A 22,648-nucleotide genomic window follows, 5' to 3' on the forward strand; every position below is an offset into this window, starting at 1 on the left:
AGATTCGGTTTATCCCCTCTTACGATCAACTTGCCGATATTTTTACTAAGCCGCTTCCAACTACTCTGTTTACTTATTTTCGATTCAAGTTTCAGGTCGATCCTCCACCCTCAGTTTGAGGGGGCACATTATAGAATGTGTGTGTGTGTATATATATAGGCATACTATATAAGAAATATTTTAGTCATATTCTTGTGTTATAATCTTCATTATTACTATTGTACATTGCCATACACATATATATAGAAAAAAAAAACTAGTTAACCAATAGGTTAAGCCTCCTAATTATTCTCAACTTGATGCACTTATAAATTTTACTACATTTTCGAATTAACAGTAAATTTTGTGTGCATCCTAACCGAAAAAAGATAAAAATGAAGAAAATAGAAGCTTTTAATTAACAAATAGTAGAACAAATATGGAGCTTAAAACAAGCAATCCAGCTCTTTATTAAGTAACAACAAAGACGAACAATAATCATAACAAATGGAAAAGATAACAAACACAATCAATATGGCATGCTGCAATATTGCCTCCAGTCAGCTTATATTACCAATAGGATTTTCTTCTAGTTGTTGTCATACCAGAATTGCTTCTGGAGATAGTCCACTATATTCTTGTCCACTTGGAAGGCCTTGGCGAGAACATCAGATCTAATTGGTGGAGTGGATCCGAAGACTGCATTTGCGATTGTAATTACACCAGGGTTCTGGCTGCTCAAGGCAGCAATGGCCGAAGCTTTGGTTTTCCCCACATTGAATTGGAAGTGAATGAGTCCAACTGGGAACACGAAAACATCTCCCGGGTTTAGGACTTTGGTGATGAGACGATTATCAGGGTTCGATGTGACAAAGCCAACATAGAGAGTTCCCTCCAGGACTGTTAGGATCTCCGTGGCACGAGGGTGTGTGTGTGGTGGGTTTAGGCCACCGTATGGTGCATAATCAATGCGAACCAGCGATATTCCAAGAGTATTGAGCCCTGGAATTTGAGCAACATTAGCTGGAGTGACCACCGAGCCAACTGGATTGGAGGTGCTTCTGGCAATGTTGAGCCCTGAAAAGAAGAAATCATTTGCTGTGGCAAGCTTTGGGTCCTTGCAGAATTTCCCATTCACGAACACTGCATAAAAGAATTTATGTTAGCATCAAGTTCTTCGTACAAATCAAAAGAAAGCAATGTTGCAGATAATTCATCAGAAAAGTTTGTTAAGAAAAAACATGAATTTCAGATAGTAACATAGCATACCACCATCCTTAGTATCATTGATGGCTACACAAAAATCCTGTAGAGGACTAGGGTCGGAGGCAAAGGCAAATGAGGCAGCGAAAGCCAGAAAGACAAAAGTTGCAAGAAAATGAACTCTTTTCATTGTAATCAGGCTATCTCTAGCTTAATTCTTCAAAGTGTATTAGAGTTGAGGGGTGAGAAATCTTGCATGGGAAACAAGATTATTTATAGATGGTGATCATTGAAATAGTCTCTGCATTGCTTTCTCCACAAGGGAAGCCAATGGAGATTGGCCAAGTCTGCAATGATTATCTTTATTCCCTTTTTCTTATTTTTTATCCCTCATGAAGAACCATTCTGCAGCAACTACACACTATTATATATTTCTATGCTTACAACAGCACAGTTTGTGCATTTGGAATGGAACTGGTCATTTTTCCATTAATTTATAATCATGATATATCAGAATTTTTCACGTTCCTACCTCAGCCTAATCAAAGGTCAAACCATGTTATAAAAGTTTTTTACTGCACATCAAATTAACGAGTAATTGAAAAGGTCAAACCATATTACTTCTATACGAAGGATACAAATCAAGCCAAGTATACGGTTCAGTGAAAGCAAATAATAGACATAATATTCTCCAATTAATAAATCGATATACTATTCAATATAGGAGTTGATCTAATTATCCAATAGAAATTAGAAATGGATAGGGATGAAAGATGATTTTAAACCTCTATCGCGCTATAAAAAAAAATCAGGAATTTTGTTGTTAAATACATGGACTCTTCAGCCAAATAAAATAATAAATAAATAAATTCCCATATGCTATTGAAATTCATATTCTTCTCTTAGAGATTTGGTCTAGCTGGTAGATGAATGTGATCTATATTTTATTAATCAACATTTAAATTTTAAAAGTTATCATAAAATGTAATTTTTTGAATCCATTGTTGAGGGATTTAGTCTCTAACTATAAAACTCATTTTAAGGATATTAAAATTAATATATAAATATATTCGATTCAATTTCAAGAGTTCTGACCATATCCTTGATTACAACTATACTTAAATTGAATTTATATTAAAATATATCTAGTCTAGAATAAAAATATTAAGAGTATATTTTATCTGTTTGATTCGGTTATACTATTTTGATAAACATTGATTTAATAGATCCTTAATTTTTAATTAGTTTTTTAATTTATAATGTGTTTTTTTCCAATCGATTTAGTTTAATTTGGTTTGGTTTTGGTTTATAAAATCAAATTGATGTTTTTAATTTTCTAACTAAAATTATTTAAAAAAATTAAAAATTAATTTTAACTTGATTTTTTTATGAATATTTTGAATAATTCATTTAATTTACTCAGTCATGCGTTCTCTTCTACTCTTTTTGTTTCTTTCTCTGAAAGCCCATCAAATAGCCTGCACCACCTCGCTTACTTTCATCTTCATCACGAATAGGCTAGCTCTATTCCTTGCCCTTTCAATCCACCATATGCCACCAGAATCCCTCTTTCTTCACTCTCTTAACTGCCTGGTTCCTCTCTTTCAAAACCCACTTTCCCTCTTTGACTATCTCCACTGCCCCAACACACTTCACCCTCATTGCCCACATAAAGATTCAAACTTTACTCAATCAATGCAAGACCCGAATAAAACTGAACTCTGTTTCTCTTTAGATAGTTATTACAATAAGTTTAGTTCACATTTTTTTCTTACAATGAGTGCCCTGGTGCTGTTAACTTAAATGATTTAGATAGCTCGAAATGAGATTTTAGTTTACCCGGTGTTTTGTTCATTGAATGTGTGAATCTCGGGGCTAGTTGGGGGAGGGAGCAAAAGGGTTTTTGATAATCAAAGGATTATGGATTCCTCAACAACTCCCAAGATAATTTCTTATTTCTTTTTCTCGTTGTTCTTGCTTGTAATATGTTTCACTCAGGAGTCCAATATAATTTCCTCATGCCTCACCTTTTATGTAGGATGGCTGAAAATACAAAGCTATTATTGAGCATGATGGCCTTCCGCAAAAGCAATCATCTAACCAGATAAACGCATGTAGATGATTTCTCTTTGTTTTAATTGTTGGAGCCTTTATTTATATTTTATTTTTTTCCAATTGATAGAACTGCGAAAAATTTAGCATGTTAATAAGATAAAAGGGATTTTTGTTGGAAGAATATCTTTTATATCCTTATTTTAATTATTTCAATTTTTTTGTAGTTTGTCTTCTAAATGCTTTTCATTTTAATTAAATAAATGACATAGAACAAAATGTTTTTTTTTTTTTGAAATCAAAGACATTAATAAAAAAAATGGAGACTTTTATTAGAAAAATATTTTTTTCAATGAAATTTAAATTATTACTCTTCTTATAAAAAAAAATTAGTGTAATATAAAAAATTAAAGGTCTCCCTGCAGCACATGATTGAATATCTTTTTTAATAAATGTTTCTCAACTTCATAACTTAGTATTTAGTTATAGTTAGAATATCTTTTTAACATTTATTTATTTATATATATAATCTTCAATCTATTTTATTAAATATATTTATTAAATTTGGAGTTTATGGTTAAAAAGTTTCTTCCTATTAAAAAACTCGGTTAATGCTTGAACAATTTTTTTCTATGTTCATAAAATTTTTAACTAGATCCATAGTATAGCCTGGCCAAGGATTTAGTAGCAGCTAAAAGTTTGTTTATTTTTTCAAAAAAAACCATTACTAATTAAGAGGAAAAAACGAAATATAAAACGAAACACATAGTAGCCAAACGATCAGCAATAATCAACCATTTTTCTTTTTCAACTATTTTATCCAACTAAAATATTTATCCTTTCTTGTACAAACAAGTCATCTTCTACGACCACTTCTAGCTATGTTTATTCAATAGCATATAATAACTAATTATTAGTAATTGTTAAGTTTTCATACATGTTTTTTATAACCTCTAACCAAAATCACTAAGAATTATTTAGTTATAATATCAATTGATATAGACGAGAGTAAATAATAATAGAGTTTGTTATAATTCAAAACTCTCAGAGACCAAGAATAGTTATATATAGAGACTCCTAAAATACTTCATTTTATTCATTTATGTTTTACCTGCCAAAAACATATTACAAAATATATATAACCCTAGGAATGCTAACTATAAAAAATAAAATAGAAAAACTATTATGTTAAAAAAAAAAACTGAAGTTTTATAGTTATTCTTTGTCAACCTAAAACATTGAAGTGAAAAATTTAGATTAAGCATGTTAAATAATGTTGAATTACAAGTTTTTTTATTACCATAAAATTGTAAACAATTAAGGAAATAAACTAATACATAGAAATTCTAACTGAATAGAAATTGTATTCTGCCGACAAAACCGATCAACCAATTCAACTTATTTCAGCTAGTTGATTAATAGATCAATTGTTTTATTTTTTTAGAATTAAAATCTGATTTACTTTTAACATAATGTGCCTTCAAAAAAATTTCTAATGAATCTGCAAACTGATCCCCCAACTACATGCCATTGAGACCGATGGAAATAAGGTTGATAACCATTTGGCCTAGGAGCTTTAAATGGCTTCATATCAAATAATGCCTTCCCAACTTCCTCATCTGCCATTGGTTTCAATAGCTGATCTCTATGCAGCCGATCTAGATTCGGGAAGGCACCTTTGTTGGAAAAAAATGATAGGGTGTGGTAGCTAATTTATAAGAACAAATATAAGAACAAAGCTAAAGAACAAAAAGAAGAATGAGATGAATGATATTTTATTAAGATTTTTTTCAAAAGATACATATTTCTAGCTCTTCTCTATATCTCTCTCAACTTGTGTATAATATTTAAGATTACAAGTCTATTTATAGGCCTCATGTCCTAGCTAATCAAGGAATTAAACTATTCAAAGGAAATCCTAATCTAATAAGAAATCTAACATTCTAATTAAACATTGATTGTAATAAATTAGTTTATTACAAATCCTTCTTTATCAAGGATTCCTCTATTAACTAGGATTTCTCCTTTAGCTAATATTAAAACTTTTATAAACTCTAAATCCTATTAGCCTAAATCCTAGTTGATATTGAACTCCAACACTCCCCATCAATATCAATTGTCATCATTCTTTCATATTTTCTTTCTCTTCACGATGTCTTGCTTTAATAGTATTGATGTTGTTTGTATTCCATCATTACCACAAATTAATTAAGGTAGTTTCACCATTGTACTCAATATTAATTTTAATTTTCCAAACCATGTTTGTGTTTCTAAACTTTCACCCGGATTCTTGACTTTTCCAAATGAGATTAACTTTCAGGCTTACACGTCTTTAATTTCTTGTAGCTTACTTTTAGTGTTTTTGATTAAAGCAAAAACTTTATTGTTATCAATTCCTTGTTTTTTACTATAACTTTTTTCTTCCAATCTCGTCTTGTACCTCTCTTTTTTTCTTATGATATTTTTTTTTTCTTTGTAGATCCACTTAACACCTATTGGCTTCTTTTCTTTTGGTCTAGGAACCAATTTTCATATGTTATTTTTCTCAATTAATGCAATCTCCTCATCCATAACAATTCTCCACTTTTCATCTTTTATCACTTCTTCAAACACTATAGGATCACATGTAGCAAGGTGACAATATAGTGTTACATCATTATAAATAGGATTAGTTACCTCATATAAGTCATTAAGGCTTCTCATCTTTCTTAGTGGACTTGGTGGAGTACCACTACTTGAGCTCACTAGAAGAAGAAGAAGAAAAATAAGAAGTTGAGCTCATTGATGTTTGTGGAGGTATGACTATAAGTTCTTGATGATCTTCGTATCTTCCCTCCTCCTCATCAAGAATCAGTAAGAAATCATATTTCTCACCATTATTTACCTTCCAATCCCATGCTTCTTTTTCATTGAACTCAACATCTCTACTAATCATCATTCCTTCATTAGGGTTGTAAAGCTTGTATCCTTTGGACTTTTGGTCATAGCCCACAAAGATCATCTTTTTGCTTTGTTAATCTAGTTTGGTCCTTACTTGATCATCTACATGCACATAACCAATGCTTCCAAAAACTTTCAAGTGAGAGACACTTGGTTTTCTTCTACTTCATGCTTCTTGTGGAGTTATACCTGTTGCACGTGTGCGGCGTCGCGGCAAAAAATCCACCCTCAAAATCTTATCTAATACAACAAATGTGGGGAGACAAGGAATTCTTGTCTTTTATTAGTGGAAAAATAAAAATAGAATCGGAGTTGTTACCTAGTATTTTGGTTACTAGGAACCTTAACTAGTCTCAAAGATCGGGTGCGGGGACTAGTTGCATAAAGGAAAGGTATTAGCACCCCACATACGCCCTACCTAAGGTAGGCTGCATTGTTTTATTGTCTGATAAAATCTAAAGTCTTGTCGTGTTTTCTTGTTGTTGGTCTGTCTGTGGTTTAAAAAAAGTTCTCCTCGGAAAGGAGATTCTTATCTTATCGGGTAAAACCTAACCATTCTAACGTCAACAAAAGAAGTTAATATCTGAAATGCGCCTTACGTATAAGGTCGCAACCTCAGATATTAAAAGAAAACAAAATATATTTTTTGAAATTTTTGAGATATTGGCCTAGTTCTCACGACTTTAATAAATTGGTTATTAAAGCCAAAATGCATGCTAATATATATTTTTGAAATTTTCTTTGTTGTATGAAAATACAATATGATTTTATTTTTTTTATATTTTTTAGAGAGACTTTGGGCGCCATATGCATGAAAACAAAACATTTTATTTTATTTTATTCAATTTTTATTTTATTTTGATAAAAACCAGGTATTTAATACCAGATTTATATCTTTACAGTATAAAAATACAAACCATTATTTATTAAAATGCAGTAAAATATTTGCGGAAAATCACAAATTTTTAAAAAGAATTTTTTCAATTTTTTTTATTTTCAGGCTGGGCCTAGTTGGTTTAGACCCGCAAGCGTGCGTGAACAATTCATGTCTGGTACAGTGACGATGTAATTAACCTTCAAGTGCACAGTGTTTGTGCATTATCTGCAAAGTTGGAGACGTGTACCTGGAAGCAAGACGAAAGCAACAACATGCTTTGGACCTCTCTCCTCTCCTTTCGTTTGTTTTTCTTTTGGTTCCTTTGGTTCTTCCTTTTTTCTATTTCTGTTTTCAGTTCTTCTTGCACTCCCTTCCCTTTCGTCTGTCTACTCCCTCCCCCACTGTTCTTTTTCCTTCTTTCTCCGGGCTACTCTCTGTTTTTTCTCTCTTTTTTTCACGTTCTCTCCTCCTCTGTTCTCCCCGTGTTCTTTCTGCCCCTGCTCTCCCTTACTCTTCATCTTTCTCCTCTCTCGATCTCCTTACTGTCTCGTTCTTTTTTTGTTTTTTTTCTCTCCTTTCTCCCCCTCTGTTTCCTGTCTCTTTCGTTATCTCCGCCCCCCCCCCCCCTCTGGTTCGGTTTCTCCTCTGGCTTTTATAGCTAGAGGACGCAGGCATTTCTTGGTAACAGCCGGTGTGCATCATGGTGGCGTGAAACATGCCCCTCCCCTCCCTAGACTGAAACGGCTCCATTGATGGCGTTCATTTACTGTCAAAATCATCGCGGATGAAGATGATGAGCAGTTGTCAAGGAAACGGCGCCGTTTTCAAATTCAAAGAATATTTCCAGTTTGGTCCTTGGATGTTTTTGCAATTTCGTAATTAAGCCCCCGAATAAATTGTAATTGGGTCCTTGATTTTAGCGCTTGCTCTAGTTTAGTCCTTGGTTTCAGATTGTTTCAATTAAGTCCCTATTTGACCATCAAACTTCAATAATTATGCAACTAAGTCCCTAGTTTAACTAAATCAACTCTTTAAAATTATAATTGGACCCCAAAACTTTAATTTCTTTCAATAAAAGCCTAAATTGACTTTAAAAAATCAATTTTCTTGCAATCAAACCCTCCATAAATTCAATTAAACCTTGAATAAAATTTAATTGAGTCAATAAACATCTGATTATGGACTTTTCTTTTCTCAAATTCAATTTTCCTCATCCTCAGGGCTTTTATCAGTCAAAAATATATCGTTAAAATTTCAATTCTTATATTTTTGAACCTCCTCAACCAATTGCTCGCCATTTTATGGGCATTCCAGTGTCTTTTTCTCACTCCTATTATTTTTTGGATTTCTTCTGAATATATATATATATATATATATTGTATTTTCTTATTTTTGTGTGGGAACCCAAAAATGGATAACAACAATGCCATTCAAGCTTTTAGTATGACATTTATTTGACAAGTAGATAGCATAATCTATAGCTTCGGTTCAAAACTCTTTAGGCATCTTCTTCAATATGAGCATACTTCTTGCCATGTTGAGGGTGCTTTTATTCTTTCTCTCCACCACATCATTTTGTTATGGGGATCCGGGCACCGTTAGGGGTTTATTTATACCATGATCTTCATAAAACTCATTAAAATTATTCGTACAAAATTCACCCCTCATATCTGTCGTAAATGATTTTATAGAATAACCATTTTCTTTTTCAACTAATGCTTTAAATTTCTTAAAACAACTAAACATATTAAATTTTTCTTTTAAGAAGTATACTCAAGTCTTTCTACTATAATCATCAATAAAAAGTAGAAAATATAAATTTTTACCAAATAAACATGGTTTAATAAGACCACAAACATCGACATGTATTTTTTGTAGAGGTTGATTTACTCTTGATGTAGACTCCTTCGAAAAACTCTTGCAAAATTGCATGCCTACTAAACATCCTTCACACAACTGATTTGGATGTATAATGGATGGTAGACGCTTCAACATCTCTTTTTCTGCCATCATCTTTAAGCTATCAAAGTTTGCATGCCCAAATCTCATATACCAAAGCTAAGTTTCATCTTTCACACATGCATTTAGGCATTTAGGCATATTCATCTCTATACTTAGCAACATTCTATTCTTTGTCATGACTAACTTTGCAATCATATCTCCTTTAATGTCAAAGAACAATCTTTCATCTTAATCTTATATCCCTTCTCCAACAATTATCATAAGCTCAATATGTTGCTTTTCATTGTTGGTATATAATAGACATCACCAATAAATTGATGACTTCCATCTTTTAATTTAATCAAAATCATACATTTTCCTTTTATGGCAACTTTTGAATGATCTGTTAAGGTGACATTACCTCTAATTGCTTCATCAAGCTCCATAAACTTGTCTTTGTCTCCACACATGTGGTTACTGGCTCCATTGTCTAGGTACCACGTGTTCTTTTTGTGTTACATTCTCTCATTATGCACTAGTAGTAAAGTGGCTTCCTTCTCTTCTTCTATCATAAGATTAGCATTCTCTTCAACCCTCTTGGTTGGATTCTAGCAATTCCTAGCATAATGACATGTCTTTTGATAATTATAGCATTTAACTTTTGATTTATCAAACATGTTGTCCAATCTGGATCTTGAATTGCTACTACTAATTGAACCGGTCGATCAGTTCCCTTCATTCGATCGACTGTTTAATCTGTTGGGGCTGCCTCGGCCTCCTCTTCCAAATCGTTCTCTTTCTCCTTGGGAATATCCAAAATCATCTTGCTTTGAAAAAAGTGTTTGTGCACCCACATCCTCTTGAATCTCATTGACTCTTGTCTCATGGGCTTGTAATTTTTTGATGAGACCTTGTATTGAAAGAAAATTCATATTTTATGATTCCTCTATTGCAACCACCACATAATAGAACTTTTTTTGCAGCGAGCGTAGGATCTTCTCTACCACACGTGTCTCTTCCATCTTCTTCCCATATCTTTTCATTTGATTACATATGGCCAATACTCTTGCAAAGTATTTTGAAATATTCTCTGATTCAAGCATATGTAACTTTTCAAAGTCACCACATAGTTTTTGTAAACGTACCTTTCTCACATTGTCAGTTCCTTGGTTTGATTCTTGCAAAACTTTCCATGCTTGGTTTACAGTGGTTGAGTTAGCCACTATCTCAAAAGTGGAGTCATCCAGACATTGGTGGATGATTGTTAGTGCTAGTTGATCCTTTCTTCATGTCTTTTGCACGACCTCTCTTTGGGCTGAAGTCAACATTGTTCCATCTATAAGCTCCTCAAAGTCTTTTTCAACTGTCTCTCATACATTTTGAAAATCTAGCCAACCTTTTACTCGAATACACCAAGTTTGATAATTGTCATTTGTCAACCTATGATATTGAAGTAGCAAGTTTGAATTGACCATGTTAAATAATCAAATATAAACTCTATACCACTTGTTGGAAAAGAAGAATAGGGTGTGGTATTTAATTTATAAGAACAAACATAAGAAAAAAACTAAAGAACAAGAAGAAGAATGAAATGAATAATATTTTATTAAGAGTTTTCTCAAAAGATATACTTTTCTAGCTCTTCTCTATATGTCTCTCAACTTGTGTATAACGCTTAAGATTACAAGCCTATTTATAGGCCTCATGTTCTACCTAATTAAGGAATTAAACTATTTAAAGGAAATCTTGATGTAATAAAGAATTTAACATTCTAATTAAACAAGGATTGTAATCAATTAGTTTATTACAAATCCTTCTTCATCAAATATTCTTATACTAACTAGGATTTTTTCTTTAGCTAATATTAAAATTTTTATAAACTCTAAATTTTATTAATCTAAATCCAAATTGATAATGAACTTCCACACCCTGGGATAGGAAAGGCTTGTCCCGAATTGTCCTCACTAATGAATAACTGTTTGTAAAACTATACAGCCATGTGCTTAAGAGCTTCATCACCCCTCACCCGCCGACTATTAGCATTCTTTAGGGCTTTAATCTTATTCTTCTGCCTCCTAATAACTGTTTTGGTATGAAAATAGGAAGAGTTTTTATCCCCGTAGGAAATCCACTGACATCTTGATTTTTGATTGTGACACAGTCTGGTTATAATCCTCTGTCAACTTTCTCTCCAACCGGTGCAGAAATGGATTTCCTCCATTTGTCATAGTACGTTGAACACCACCAAGCCGATCTAGCACCTTCCTTTTACGCTGAAAGATATTCCCAAATACCTGTTTGTTCCATTCTTGAAGTCGTGCATAATAGAACAAAAACGGTTGCTACCAGCCCCTCTGCAATTCCAATATATAATATGCACACGTCATAAACACTGTAAGGTTTGAATGAAAATACAAACTCGAACATCATCTGATCAAATCCTATCGGAAACCTCCGTTTCAATCATAACAGTGTCCTCCCCCTACAACATGATTCACGCTATCAGGTAAACATTAATTTTGTATTGGTGTCCCTCTCATCCTCTGTCATCAACTCAGTATCAGGTGGCCTAGATAACCGGTGGTTGCCTCCACTTTGTAGCTACCATGTTTAAACTTGCTCTCCCACAGCACAAGGTGCCTTGATAAACCCTTCGCTTGCATGTTGCATCGTCATGCAATTTTGAGACGTATTATTTGCTTGTAAAATTTCTTGTGCCTGGGTTTTAGCTTCGGCTATCTGGAACAAACTAAAAGTAAGAAGACTCAGCCCTCTTTATTACCGCCTCTTTGTTTGTACTAGGGGCATCAGGCCCATGGGCTGGATCCCCCCTACCATCCTGTTTACTGATTGGGCTTCTTATATCAAATATATTCCTTGCCTTCGTAGAATTATTAGCAGTAGCTTTACCTTTATTTCCTGCCTCATTAGAGGCCATGACTGCGATATTCAAATCTTGTAAAGCATTAAAACGTGATCCCTCAATCATGCTTGTTGTCATATCCCGTCTTTTAAGCTTTCGTAGCCTTGTCACCCTCCTGAGATCTTTGCTTTGAATCTGAAAATTTAGGAGAAGCCGTGTTTTCAGATTTCATGCCCAATCTCCTCCCCGGCTTTTTCGCCACAATCCAGTCCCCGTAGGATTCAACCACTTCCGATCTGACCACCATACCCACTGACTATGACGTGCTCCCATTACCTATCTCTAGTGTAGTTCCACATTCCTTCTGGTGCATTACCTCTTCAGGTTGGCAGCATGTTGTATATGAGGACATGCCTCCTTTCTATGACCATATTGGCCACAATGGAAACATATAAGGTGCAGGCCCTCGTAGACTATTTTGCGAACCCTTCGTCTCAGCTGGAACTTTGCCAGAAGAGGCTTTGTTAGATCCACTTCCATACTGATTCTAGCATAATTCCCACGAGAACCAATTGATGTTGTCCCGTCCACTTTCAGAGTCTTGCCAATTTTATCACCAATTCTCCACAAAATCTTGTTATCACAAGACTCCATTGCCAAATCTGGGAGTCTCATCCACAATGCAACTTTATCTATTGTGGCTTCATTGGGATTGAAATTTGGATGCCATTGTCTCACTGTAAGATAATGGTCCGCCACCATCCAAGGACTTCCAAATAAGGCATATTCCCAATCATCTGAATTGGAAAACATAGCCAAGAAGAAGCCACCCCCCTAGTCTACCAGACCTAAATCGCCCTGGATTCTCCACAGTGCTTGGAGTCTTTCCATTAGATATATATAACCAATCTTCCTCCCCATGACTTTGATTATTAAAGTTTGTCTCCAAGGCTCCCTGATCCGTTTTTATTTTTCTTCAGCAGACAACTTAATCAAAGGACACTCCTCATCTCCCTTTTCCACTTCCTCATCATCCGAAATATATTCATGTTCCCCGTGATCCTCATTCAACTTGTGATCTAGATAAGAAGCACCAGTAAAAAAATCTTTATTATTAAATAATCCAAAAAAATTGAAAAAAATATAAATATAACAAAGGAAAAGGCTAGTGTTTCATTAATACTGTGTAATTCAATTAAAATAATCAAAATAAATAGGTTTAACCTAAATACAAGAGACTATATATAGAATAAACAAAGGAAACTAAAAACAAAGTATAAAGACTATTCTACTATAAATAAACAATAAAATAAAATAACCATAATTTTCTTAACATCTCCTCAAACTCATGATATGATAGCTACAAGTATCGAGAGTTTGCTAACAAAAAAAAAGCGAAAAATAGAATGTGACATAGTAAAGAAATCTACAATCTGCAAAGAAAAAAAACAACGAACAAAGTAATTGTATCATGCTTGAGATAATGACGAGTAAGATGACAATCGATCTTAATGTTCTTAATTCATTCATGAAAAACTGAGTTATAAGCATTCTGAATAAAACTCTGGTTGTTACAATACATTAAAATAAGATGAGAAATGGAAACTCTCATATCTACAAGTAACCAAACAATCTCTGATAGTAGATATCATAGCATGATATTTTGTTTCAGTTGAAGATTCACTACCACAATCTTTATATTTACCAACATAATTTTCTGTTGGTATTTGTACTATCATTCCGTTGGTAATTAATTTATCCAAACAAAATCACCGATGGAAATGCTCTGTCGGTGAATCTTTCGTCGGTAATTTTTTTTTTCTTAGTAAGTCCGTTGGTAATAAAAAAAATTATTACCGATAGATTTACTGACAAAAAAAGCGAGCGAAAAAAAAATTTACCCGCTTTATTCCGTTGGTATTTCTCTCGGAAAAATACCATATGTAATTCTGTCAGTAATTATTTAAAAGTATTTTTTAAAAAAATCCATTTTACAAAACTATAAAATAATTAAATTAATATAAAATCAACACTCTATAATACTCAAAACACTTGGAAAAAAAAACAAGAAAATCAACTCAAACAAATTTGCAACAAATAAATAACATGAAAAAATAAATTCAACTAAAAAAATTCATATGAAAACAATGAAGTTGTGATTGCTAAAAAATTAAAAATCCTATAAATAAATCAACTAAAAATTGATCTCATATGAAAAAAAATCCTACAACGATATTCATGTAATTATTAAGAACAAAAACAATTAAAAATAAAATCAAATAAACAAATATAGTAAAAAAATGAAAAAAGAAGAAAAAAGAAAAAACTTACCTTAATGTGGTTGCAAGTGAAGTTAAGAAGAGAAAAAAAAACAAATTTGTAAAGTATATTAATTAAACAAATTAAGAAGAAAAAAGAAGAAAGGTGAAGAATACATACCTGAGTATAGAGGAGAAGAGAAAGAGTTGAGGAGAGAAGAGAAGAGAAATAAATGGATATTGATGTTTTTTTACATATGGGGAAGAAGAATACGAAGAAGAACAAAGGAGCCCCGTCTGTTGTGAAATTAAGGATTCTAGGCTTTTTATTGGGGCATTTTACTGATGGATAATTAAATATTAATATTTTTAATTATTCCGTCAATGATTCTGTCTGCAATATATTAATTTAATTGAAAATTTTCAGAAAACCGTCAAATAACACCGACGACTTTTCATTCCGTCGGTAATTTTGTCTGTAAAGAATAGTAATTAATAGTTCAATTAGGAAGTGAATAGTTCCAGAGCTCTCTAAAAAATACCAATGGAATTTTTTATTTTTGATGCTTTTTGTAATTGACATGATGAACAGTATTTACGGTTTACCGACATTATTTATTTCGTTGGTATAAATGACATGTCATCTTTTTTTGCTTCATTTTAAATTTTTTCCCCACTAGAATTCCCTCAGTATATATCGAGGGAATATTTTCATCGGTAAAATCCGTCGGCAATTTACTAATGAAAATATTCCCTCGATATTTTTGTTTGTATTTATCGATTTTCTGATAGAGATTGAGACCTCAAACCTTCTTTGTTGTCTTATACTTCGTCAATTGTGCACTTATAGATTGCTCACCAAAAATGTTAATCCAATTAATAATTTTTGCATTGTTTGCTTCTCAAGCATCTATCAAGGCAGTATAACCCTTATTAATATTCATAGGTTTTATAAAAGTTCCACTAACATATCCCCACAATCTTTTATTCTTAAGAAAATTTCTCATTACATAACTCCAATACGAATAATTTTTTTCATTCAATCTCACACTCACAGAATGAAGCAAATCATATCTTTCAGTAGCCATAATCAACAAACAAAGAAAATCATAACACAAAAAAAAAAAGAAAATGAAATACCATATTGTAGAAACAAGAGAAAACAAAATACTAATTGGATCTGTGAAAGCTATGTTTAAGATTAAGTCTCGTCCCATAAAACATGGCTTTGATACCATGTTCAACAATCCAAGAAAATAAAGAGAAATACAAAAATAATAAAGAAGAAAATTAGGATTTTATTGATACTGCATAATGTAATTAAAATAATTAAAAGGAATAGGTTTAATCTAGATAAAAAAAAAACCTAAACATAAGCTAAATAAAATAGAATAAAAATTATTCTATATTTAATAAACAATAAAATAAAATAACTTTATATTTATTAATAATTATAATTGGCTATATAGAAAATGATAACGCGGCACATTCTGATACTACATTAAACAATCCAAGAAAATAAAGGAATAGTCTATTTCTCTGGAGAGGGCCATACGTTGCTTCTTTTTTCTTTTCTTTTTTTCTTTTTTGTTAATATATCATCATAGGTTGTGATTTAGCAATTGCACTGTGAGTAGAAAATAAACATTAGGAAGAGCATTATTTTAGAATAATTTTTAAAATATTATTGTCATGTGTTTTGCTTTTCAAACGAAGTAATTTTTAACTAAATATTGCTTTCAGACCATAAATAAATAAATTTAGTTGTGTTTTAAAAAGTAATATCACTATAATACCAATCAGGTCTTAGCACATCTCCTCGTGGACTTGTGACTTAATGCCAGTAACAGTTATTTTAAAGACCAATTAGATTTTCTATGCATTTTATTTATGCATAGAAAAATCTCTTTTTTTATTAAATTGAAATGTGCTTATTAAATTAAAATCTCTTTTTTTATTTATGCATTTTTTTTTGATGAAATTTCTTTTGTTAACAACATTATTTTTTAATAAAAATTCAAGGTATTTAAAATAAATATTCACAAAAATATCAAAAATTTGAATTAAGGGGTGAAGAAATTTATTTATGGTGGCAAAACTCCCATCTCATTATTAATTTATATTTTTTTAATGAAAATTCATTTTTTATTATTAGAATGTTTATTTGCACAAAAACTTACTTGGATCTAGCTAGAAAGCAAGTTCCAAACAAAAATAAAAAAGCAATATCTTCATAAAAATCATGTGATCGTGTAAAAAAATAAAGAATAATTAATCCAAGAAAATTATATAAAAACAAGAATAAAATTAATTTTATTCTCATTTAATATTCATGTGCAATTGTTTTTTTTTTTTACAATTTAATTATATTAAGTTTATATATAATTATTAAAAAACATTATTGCGAACATAACATTAAAAGCTTTAATCTCATTTGAAAAGTACCATATATTTTTTTAAATAGAACTGAAATTATTAATTTAAATAAAAATTTATCTAAAATTCTTAAAAAAAGTTTTCCAGGCCTAAAAGGCTTAAATGCATGCAATGACCATGGCGTGCATCTCTTGTAAGAGCCTGGAATAGCCGGGGTTTTACTCGCTTACCTGGGTCCACAAAGTGCGTTTTCCGGTGGGTGAGGTTTCCTCGAATCCAAAAAAAAAAATCGTTGCTTGAATCAGGCACTCGCAACTTATTTATTTATTTATTTATTTGTTAAAAATATGATGTATTTTCAACTTAATATTAAAAGATAATATCTTATTCGCTGCAACAATTTTCTAACCATATATGATAGTAAAAAAATCAAGGTTGAGTTTTTTTTTAATATAATTTTCAATTTATTTGGACTAAATAAACATTCTAGAAATCGAAATTATCCCATTTATAACCACAAAATATTCTAAAATCACCATAAAAAGAAAAAATTCAAACTATATCCAAAACTTTTTTTTGAGTATTTATATTCGTCTTTTTTCCTGCATGGTTGATGTGAAAAATCATGATTGAACTTTTGTGGCCAAAATATGAAGTCTCTCTCTCCTCTTAATTTTTTAATGAATTTCTCTCTTATCTCTCATAACTCATGAGCTTAAACTTGATGAAAATGAAGTTTGAGGACTATAACATAATAGTATAAAACTCTAGGGACTAAATTAAAAAAAACTCCAAACTTATAACACTAAACACCCCCTACAACGACGTCTACAATGCATGTGGGTGGTAGGGGTCCAGTGAAAAGCCTTCCTTCTTTAATTGATATATTCTATAATTATTCATAATTTGCTGTATCCTTCTTTAATAAATAATAAAAAACAAAATTGCTTCCGGGGTACAAATTTTGAGTAATTTTCGTTGCACGTCAATTTATATGTAAAACTATCAGTAATATGTTTTTTTTTCTTTTATCGACAGATTTAGCAATAAAATGCAATATTATTGACAAACACTAAACAGATTTTTTTTGTCAATAATTTAGTTGATAAAAAATTACCGATAAACTCTGAATCTTATATTGATAAAATTGTTTATTGGTAAAACTATAAAATCATGTAGTATTGTTTTTTTTTATCATTATTATTTTCATGATATAATAATTATGTATTGCAGGTCAATTTCTCCAGAAGAATTAGATACAATATTTTGTGTGCGCAAATTTGTTGTAATTGATGTGTCGCAATCGCAAATGTCATATTCCACTAGTTAGCATATATTAGGTAATCCTACCAACAAAGGCTCTAGTCTAATTCCATCATGACGATGGTATTTCCATAATTGAAAGCTACTATATGTGACCGAGGTTATTAAATTAAAAACGTCATATATGGATAAAATATAAAATTCAATTTCTAATTAATAAAATATTAAAAGATAAAATTGATAAAAAATATTATGCAAAAAAAATCAAAAAAAAAATAACAATTAAAAGAATAAAGATCAAAATTGAAATAAAAAATAAATATAATGATGAATTTTAGATAGAAAGGTGAAATTGAAAAGAAAAATTACTTTAACAATAGGACAAAAAATAAAAAAAAATGAGAACCAAAATGGAAAAAATATATATATCATAAATTTATATTGAAAAATAAAATTAAAAAAAATAAAAAGTGTACAAAACGTTCAAAAAAAAAAATAAAAATCAAAAGAATAAGGAATGAAATTTAAATACCAATAACTAAGAGACTAACATTGAAATTTTGAATGACTATCACAAAATTCAAGAATAGAAAAGAGGAAAAGAAAAAAGACATGTTGGCAACAACCTGTCCCCACCGTTGCCACGTGCTCCCCACTTGGAAGAAGATGTTGTAATGATTCCAATCACATGATGGAAAGATGTTTTTTACCATCAGGAGACATCAAATATCGTTAGAAATTAAGCTGCATGTCACGTGCCAATCATTTTTTTATTTTATTAATATCTTATATTTATTAAAAGATCAAATTATCTTATTCAACATGATAATAACAAAAAATATATTAGGTTGAATAGACAAAAAAAACAGATGCAAGTTTTATTTTTTATAAGGGTAATTAAGTTATTTTACTGTTCTTAAATAATTGAAAAGACTAAAAAGCTCCTAGATACCAATTTTAATAATTTTAATTTTAAAAGTAATTAAGTCATTTCATTGTATTTTTTTAACAAAATAAAATGATAATTTCATCCATGATCAATTTGATAATGACCAATAAACTATGATAAAAAAACCAAAATATCTCCAATACCAAGATCATTGGGTTTTCATGAGAAGGAAAAACAATTACACTATGATGGTGAATAATAAAATATATTATGGCCATAATATTTTTTTTTTTTTTTGAGATTAGGATTGATAGTTTTCCAAACTAAATCAATTTTAATAATAATAAAATTTCCTTGTGAACATGATCATATCTGAATCATGTAAATTTGTTTTATCTATATATGATTAATTATTACGCTTTTTATGTGTTGGACCATTCTGTTCATTAAATTGTGTGATCCTATAAAATACTTATCTCTTTATTATAAACTTTAGTGGTAAACATTTTCTTTGAATAAAAGATAATGTTCTTTAAAATATAATGCAATATTTCTTTAGTATTTTTAACTCTTGCAATATATATATAGTGTAAGAAAACTGAAAACTATTATATAATTATTTTAAAAACAAATATTAAATTTTCAATTTCATTTAATGGTAAGAACCATTTTGACTAGTATTTTTTTAATTTTAAATATCAGGAGTAAAATATATATAATTTTTTTAAAAAGCACTATAGGGTAATTATAAGATGTCTTAGATTGTACCATCAGAATCTTGTGACTTCTTAAGTACTCTGAAATTTTGAGGGTATAAAGCAAGCTTCAATGTCATTCAAAGCTTAGGAGAAACTGCTTGCTTGGCAAGAAATAATTGGTTGTACAGAATATGGTGGGCACTATATATATCCCTCTCAAAAGTCCAAGTGTTAAGTAACCCAACTATTCCTTCTCATAATTCTTAGCCTTTTCACCGTGCATAGAAAGAAAGAACAGTGGGGTGAAAGAGAGAAATCACAACACAAGAAACTGCAAGAGAGAAAGAAAGTGAGAAACGAGAGCAAGAAAGAGGGAAAAAAACTGATTAATCACCCAAAGCATAGTTCTTTCTTTTCTCAGTTCTTTCCACTCGTAAATCCTATCTGATCAGTTCCTTCCTTTCGTTCTTGTTCTTTTTTTTATGGCTGAATCTGGAGTTCTTGAAACGATGCAACGTACAATGACAAAGGAAACAGAGTTAAAGAAAGAATTGGAGAAACTAGTAAAGACAATTCTTGTCGAGGAGGATTATAGAGTGGAGGTTACTGATGAGGCCATGAGGATTTTGAGTGTCTTGAAAGAATTGAAATTCGAGAAATCTTCGAAGGTGGTGGATAATACAGTTATCCCTGAAGAATTTATATGTCCCATTTCAAAGAAGATAATGAATGACCCTGTTGTCCTGGCAACTGGACAGGTTAGACCAAGAAAATTTGTCTTCTTTACTTTATATATGCATTTGGGATTTCTTTTCCTATATTTCTTTTGGATTTTGAGAGTTGTATGAAGTTGAATTGTTATTGGTTTGGATGCTATTCGAATGTGCATGCAAGAAATTCTTTATCTCTGGGGATTTATTTTAAGGGTTTAATGCTAAATTTGATGTTGGAATTTGAGTGTAATAGATTTTTCAAGTATTCTGCACATACGGATTCTTTTTTGGGTTCTGCTTCAAAATTGCTGAGGCTTTGGATTTGCATGATTTTATTTTGATGGAATTTCTGCAAGTACTGAAATTTTTCAAACAATGGGGTTGGTTGGTTCTTGTTTTCTTTTCTTCTTTGGTTTTTTGTATATATGATTTCAGTTAACAAATTTATTGGAAAAAGAAAGAAATTTATGGGCGAAAATCTGGTTGGTTATTGATCATTGTCTGCATCCATGATTTTGAGATGAGAGCTAAAGGAAACTCCAGTTTTGATTCTTTATACAGCCTTGATAATTTTGGTTAAACCGTTTGCCATCGTTTTCCATATTAGAGATAACTTAGTCTGATGGCCAATTAATTTTCGATAGAGGAGTCAAAGACTAGGACTAGGAATTGAACCCTGCTCTCGAGCATTAATGAACCTGTCACCAACAAAGTGAAGATGCTCTTGTGCTATGACTGATTTTTATTTGTGATAGTGACCTTGCAGAAGTAGAAATAGGAATGTACATGTCCATGTTCATTTTACTTGAATTTTTGTGGTATAGTAGCTGGTTTCATATTTGTTCTATGATTTGATGGCTACCGAGTTACTCATTTACTAAAATGTTTGATGGTTTCTAGACCTACGATCGACCATTCATCCAAAGATTGCTAAATGAAGGGCACAGAACATGTCCCCAGACCCAGCAAGTCATTTCTCATACTTTCCTGACTCCTAATCATTTGGTGCAAGAAATGATTTCAAAGTGGCGCAAGGAGCGTGGAATTGAGCTACCAAAGCCCCTAGTTGATGATGATGTGCATACTGATGCTGACAGAGTCTATTTGAAGTCACTGCTTGAAAAGATGTCCTCTTCCCTTTCTGATCAAAAAGAAGCTGCAAAAGAGCTTCGGCTTATAACTAAAAGGAAGCCATCATTTCGGGCCCTTTTCAGCGACTCAACGGATGCCATTCCTCAATTGCTCAATCGACTATCACCAGGCAGAGCTAACACTCACCCTGATCTGCAAGAAGATTTGATTACAACAATTTTCAACCTCTCCATTCATGAAAATAATAAGCAGCTATTTGCAGAAAATCCACATGTCATCCCTCTGCTTGTTGAATCTGTAAGATCTGGAACCATTGAAACAAGAAGAAATGCTGCTGCCGCTCTCTTCTCCTTATCATCCCTAGATTCAAACAAGCTCATTATTGGAAAAGCTGGTGCTCTGAAACCTCTAATTGGCCTTTTAGAAGAAGGGCATCCACCGGCAATGAAGGATGCTGCATTGGCAATATTCAACCTTTGTCTTGTCCTTGAGAATAAAGTCAGGGCTGTCCAAGAAGGGGCAGTCAGGGTAATCCTAAAAAAGATAATGGATTGCATCCTTGTTGATGAGTTGTTGGCTACTCTTGCAATACTTACTAGCCAACAGGAGGCTGTTGAGGAAATGGGGCTACTTGGTGCGGTGCCTTGCTTAATTGACATTATAAGGGAGAGTAGTTCTGAGCGCAACAAGGAGAATTGTGCTGCGATTTTACATACAATCTGTCTAAATGACCGCACTAAATGGCGGGCCGTCATGGAAGAGGAAAAGGCCAATGCTACACTTTCGATACTTGCTGAGCATGGGACTTCAAGAGCCAAGAGGAAAGCTAATGGCATCCTCAAGATACTGAATAGAGCTGCTTCAATCACACATACTCTATGACGAAATAAATCGCCTGGTCCGAAGATATTGCCAATTAGTTCTTGTACATGCTGCCTTCCTTCACTCTCTCATTGTACAGACCAATAGTAAGCTCATTTACTGTAAAAAGTTCAGTGTCGGTACATTTTTCCTATGCTGTCACATGAGTTCAGTGTCATTTACTGGAAAGTTTTGGCCCATCTAAGGGTAACACATGAGCAAAGATCATATGGAGTTTAACCTCAAACATGATGAATGAATATACAATAGTCATACTGGTAACTTCTTACATCCTGTCTTTATCTTCCTGCCTCTGAATTCTTCAATTTGTTTTCCCGTCTTCACTTGAAACCAAGTGTAATTCACACTTGGGAGGGAGGGCCAACTGATTGGAAAGTGATTCGCAGAGACTGGCTAGTTAGTGATTGCAGTTGTAGGGTATAAATTGTTCCTTCACCACCAACTTTTAGAGTGTCGGCAGCAATACCATATAAACTAACAAAACAATTCTTTTGCTGGATGATTTTGGTTTTAAGCGGCGGCTTAAGTACAAAAATTAAGACAAAATTTGGACGGTGCTATAGGATTCAAGAGCAGGGAATATAGAGAGTAAAAAGTGTTGGGGATATCCAGCATCTTCATG

General features: G+C 31.9%; 3 protein-coding genes across 3 annotated transcripts; 1 reads left to right on the forward strand and 2 right to left on the reverse strand.

Annotated features, from left to right (window-relative positions):
• Positions 1 to 375: 375 nt before the first annotated feature.
• LOC133670243 (germin-like protein subfamily 1 member 14) lies at positions 376 to 1,446 on the reverse strand. Its single transcript, XM_062090765.1, has 2 exons — positions 1,249 to 1,446; positions 376 to 1,122 (listed from the first exon to the last, which is right to left on the reverse strand). Exons 1-2 carry the CDS (start codon positions 1,370 to 1,372, stop codon positions 569 to 571), a joined length of 678 nt encoding a protein of 225 aa, XP_061946749.1. The 5' UTR covers positions 1,373 to 1,446; the 3' UTR covers positions 376 to 568.
• A 9,657-nt stretch (positions 1,447 to 11,103) lies between these two features.
• LOC133669899 (uncharacterized) lies at positions 11,104 to 12,668 on the reverse strand. Its single transcript, XM_062090226.1, has 4 exons — positions 12,232 to 12,668; positions 12,027 to 12,151; positions 11,775 to 11,932; positions 11,104 to 11,286 (listed from the first exon to the last, which is right to left on the reverse strand). Exons 1-4 carry the CDS (start codon positions 12,666 to 12,668, stop codon positions 11,104 to 11,106), a joined length of 903 nt encoding a protein of 300 aa, XP_061946210.1.
• A 6,974-nt stretch (positions 12,669 to 19,642) lies between these two features.
• LOC133668998 (U-box domain-containing protein 9-like) lies at positions 19,643 to 22,299 on the forward strand. The gene is made up of 2 exons (XM_062089016.1): positions 19,643 to 20,097; positions 20,953 to 22,299. Exons 1-2 carry the CDS (start codon positions 19,822 to 19,824, stop codon positions 22,024 to 22,026), a joined length of 1,350 nt encoding a protein of 449 aa, XP_061945000.1. The 5' UTR covers positions 19,643 to 19,821; the 3' UTR covers positions 22,027 to 22,299.
• Positions 22,300 to 22,648: the final 349 nt, after the last annotated feature.

This window comes from Populus nigra, chromosome 12, assembly GCF_951802175.1.
Source record: "Populus nigra chromosome 12, ddPopNigr1.1, whole genome shotgun sequence".
Lineage (NCBI taxonomy): Eukaryota > Viridiplantae > Streptophyta > Magnoliopsida > Malpighiales > Salicaceae > Populus > Populus nigra.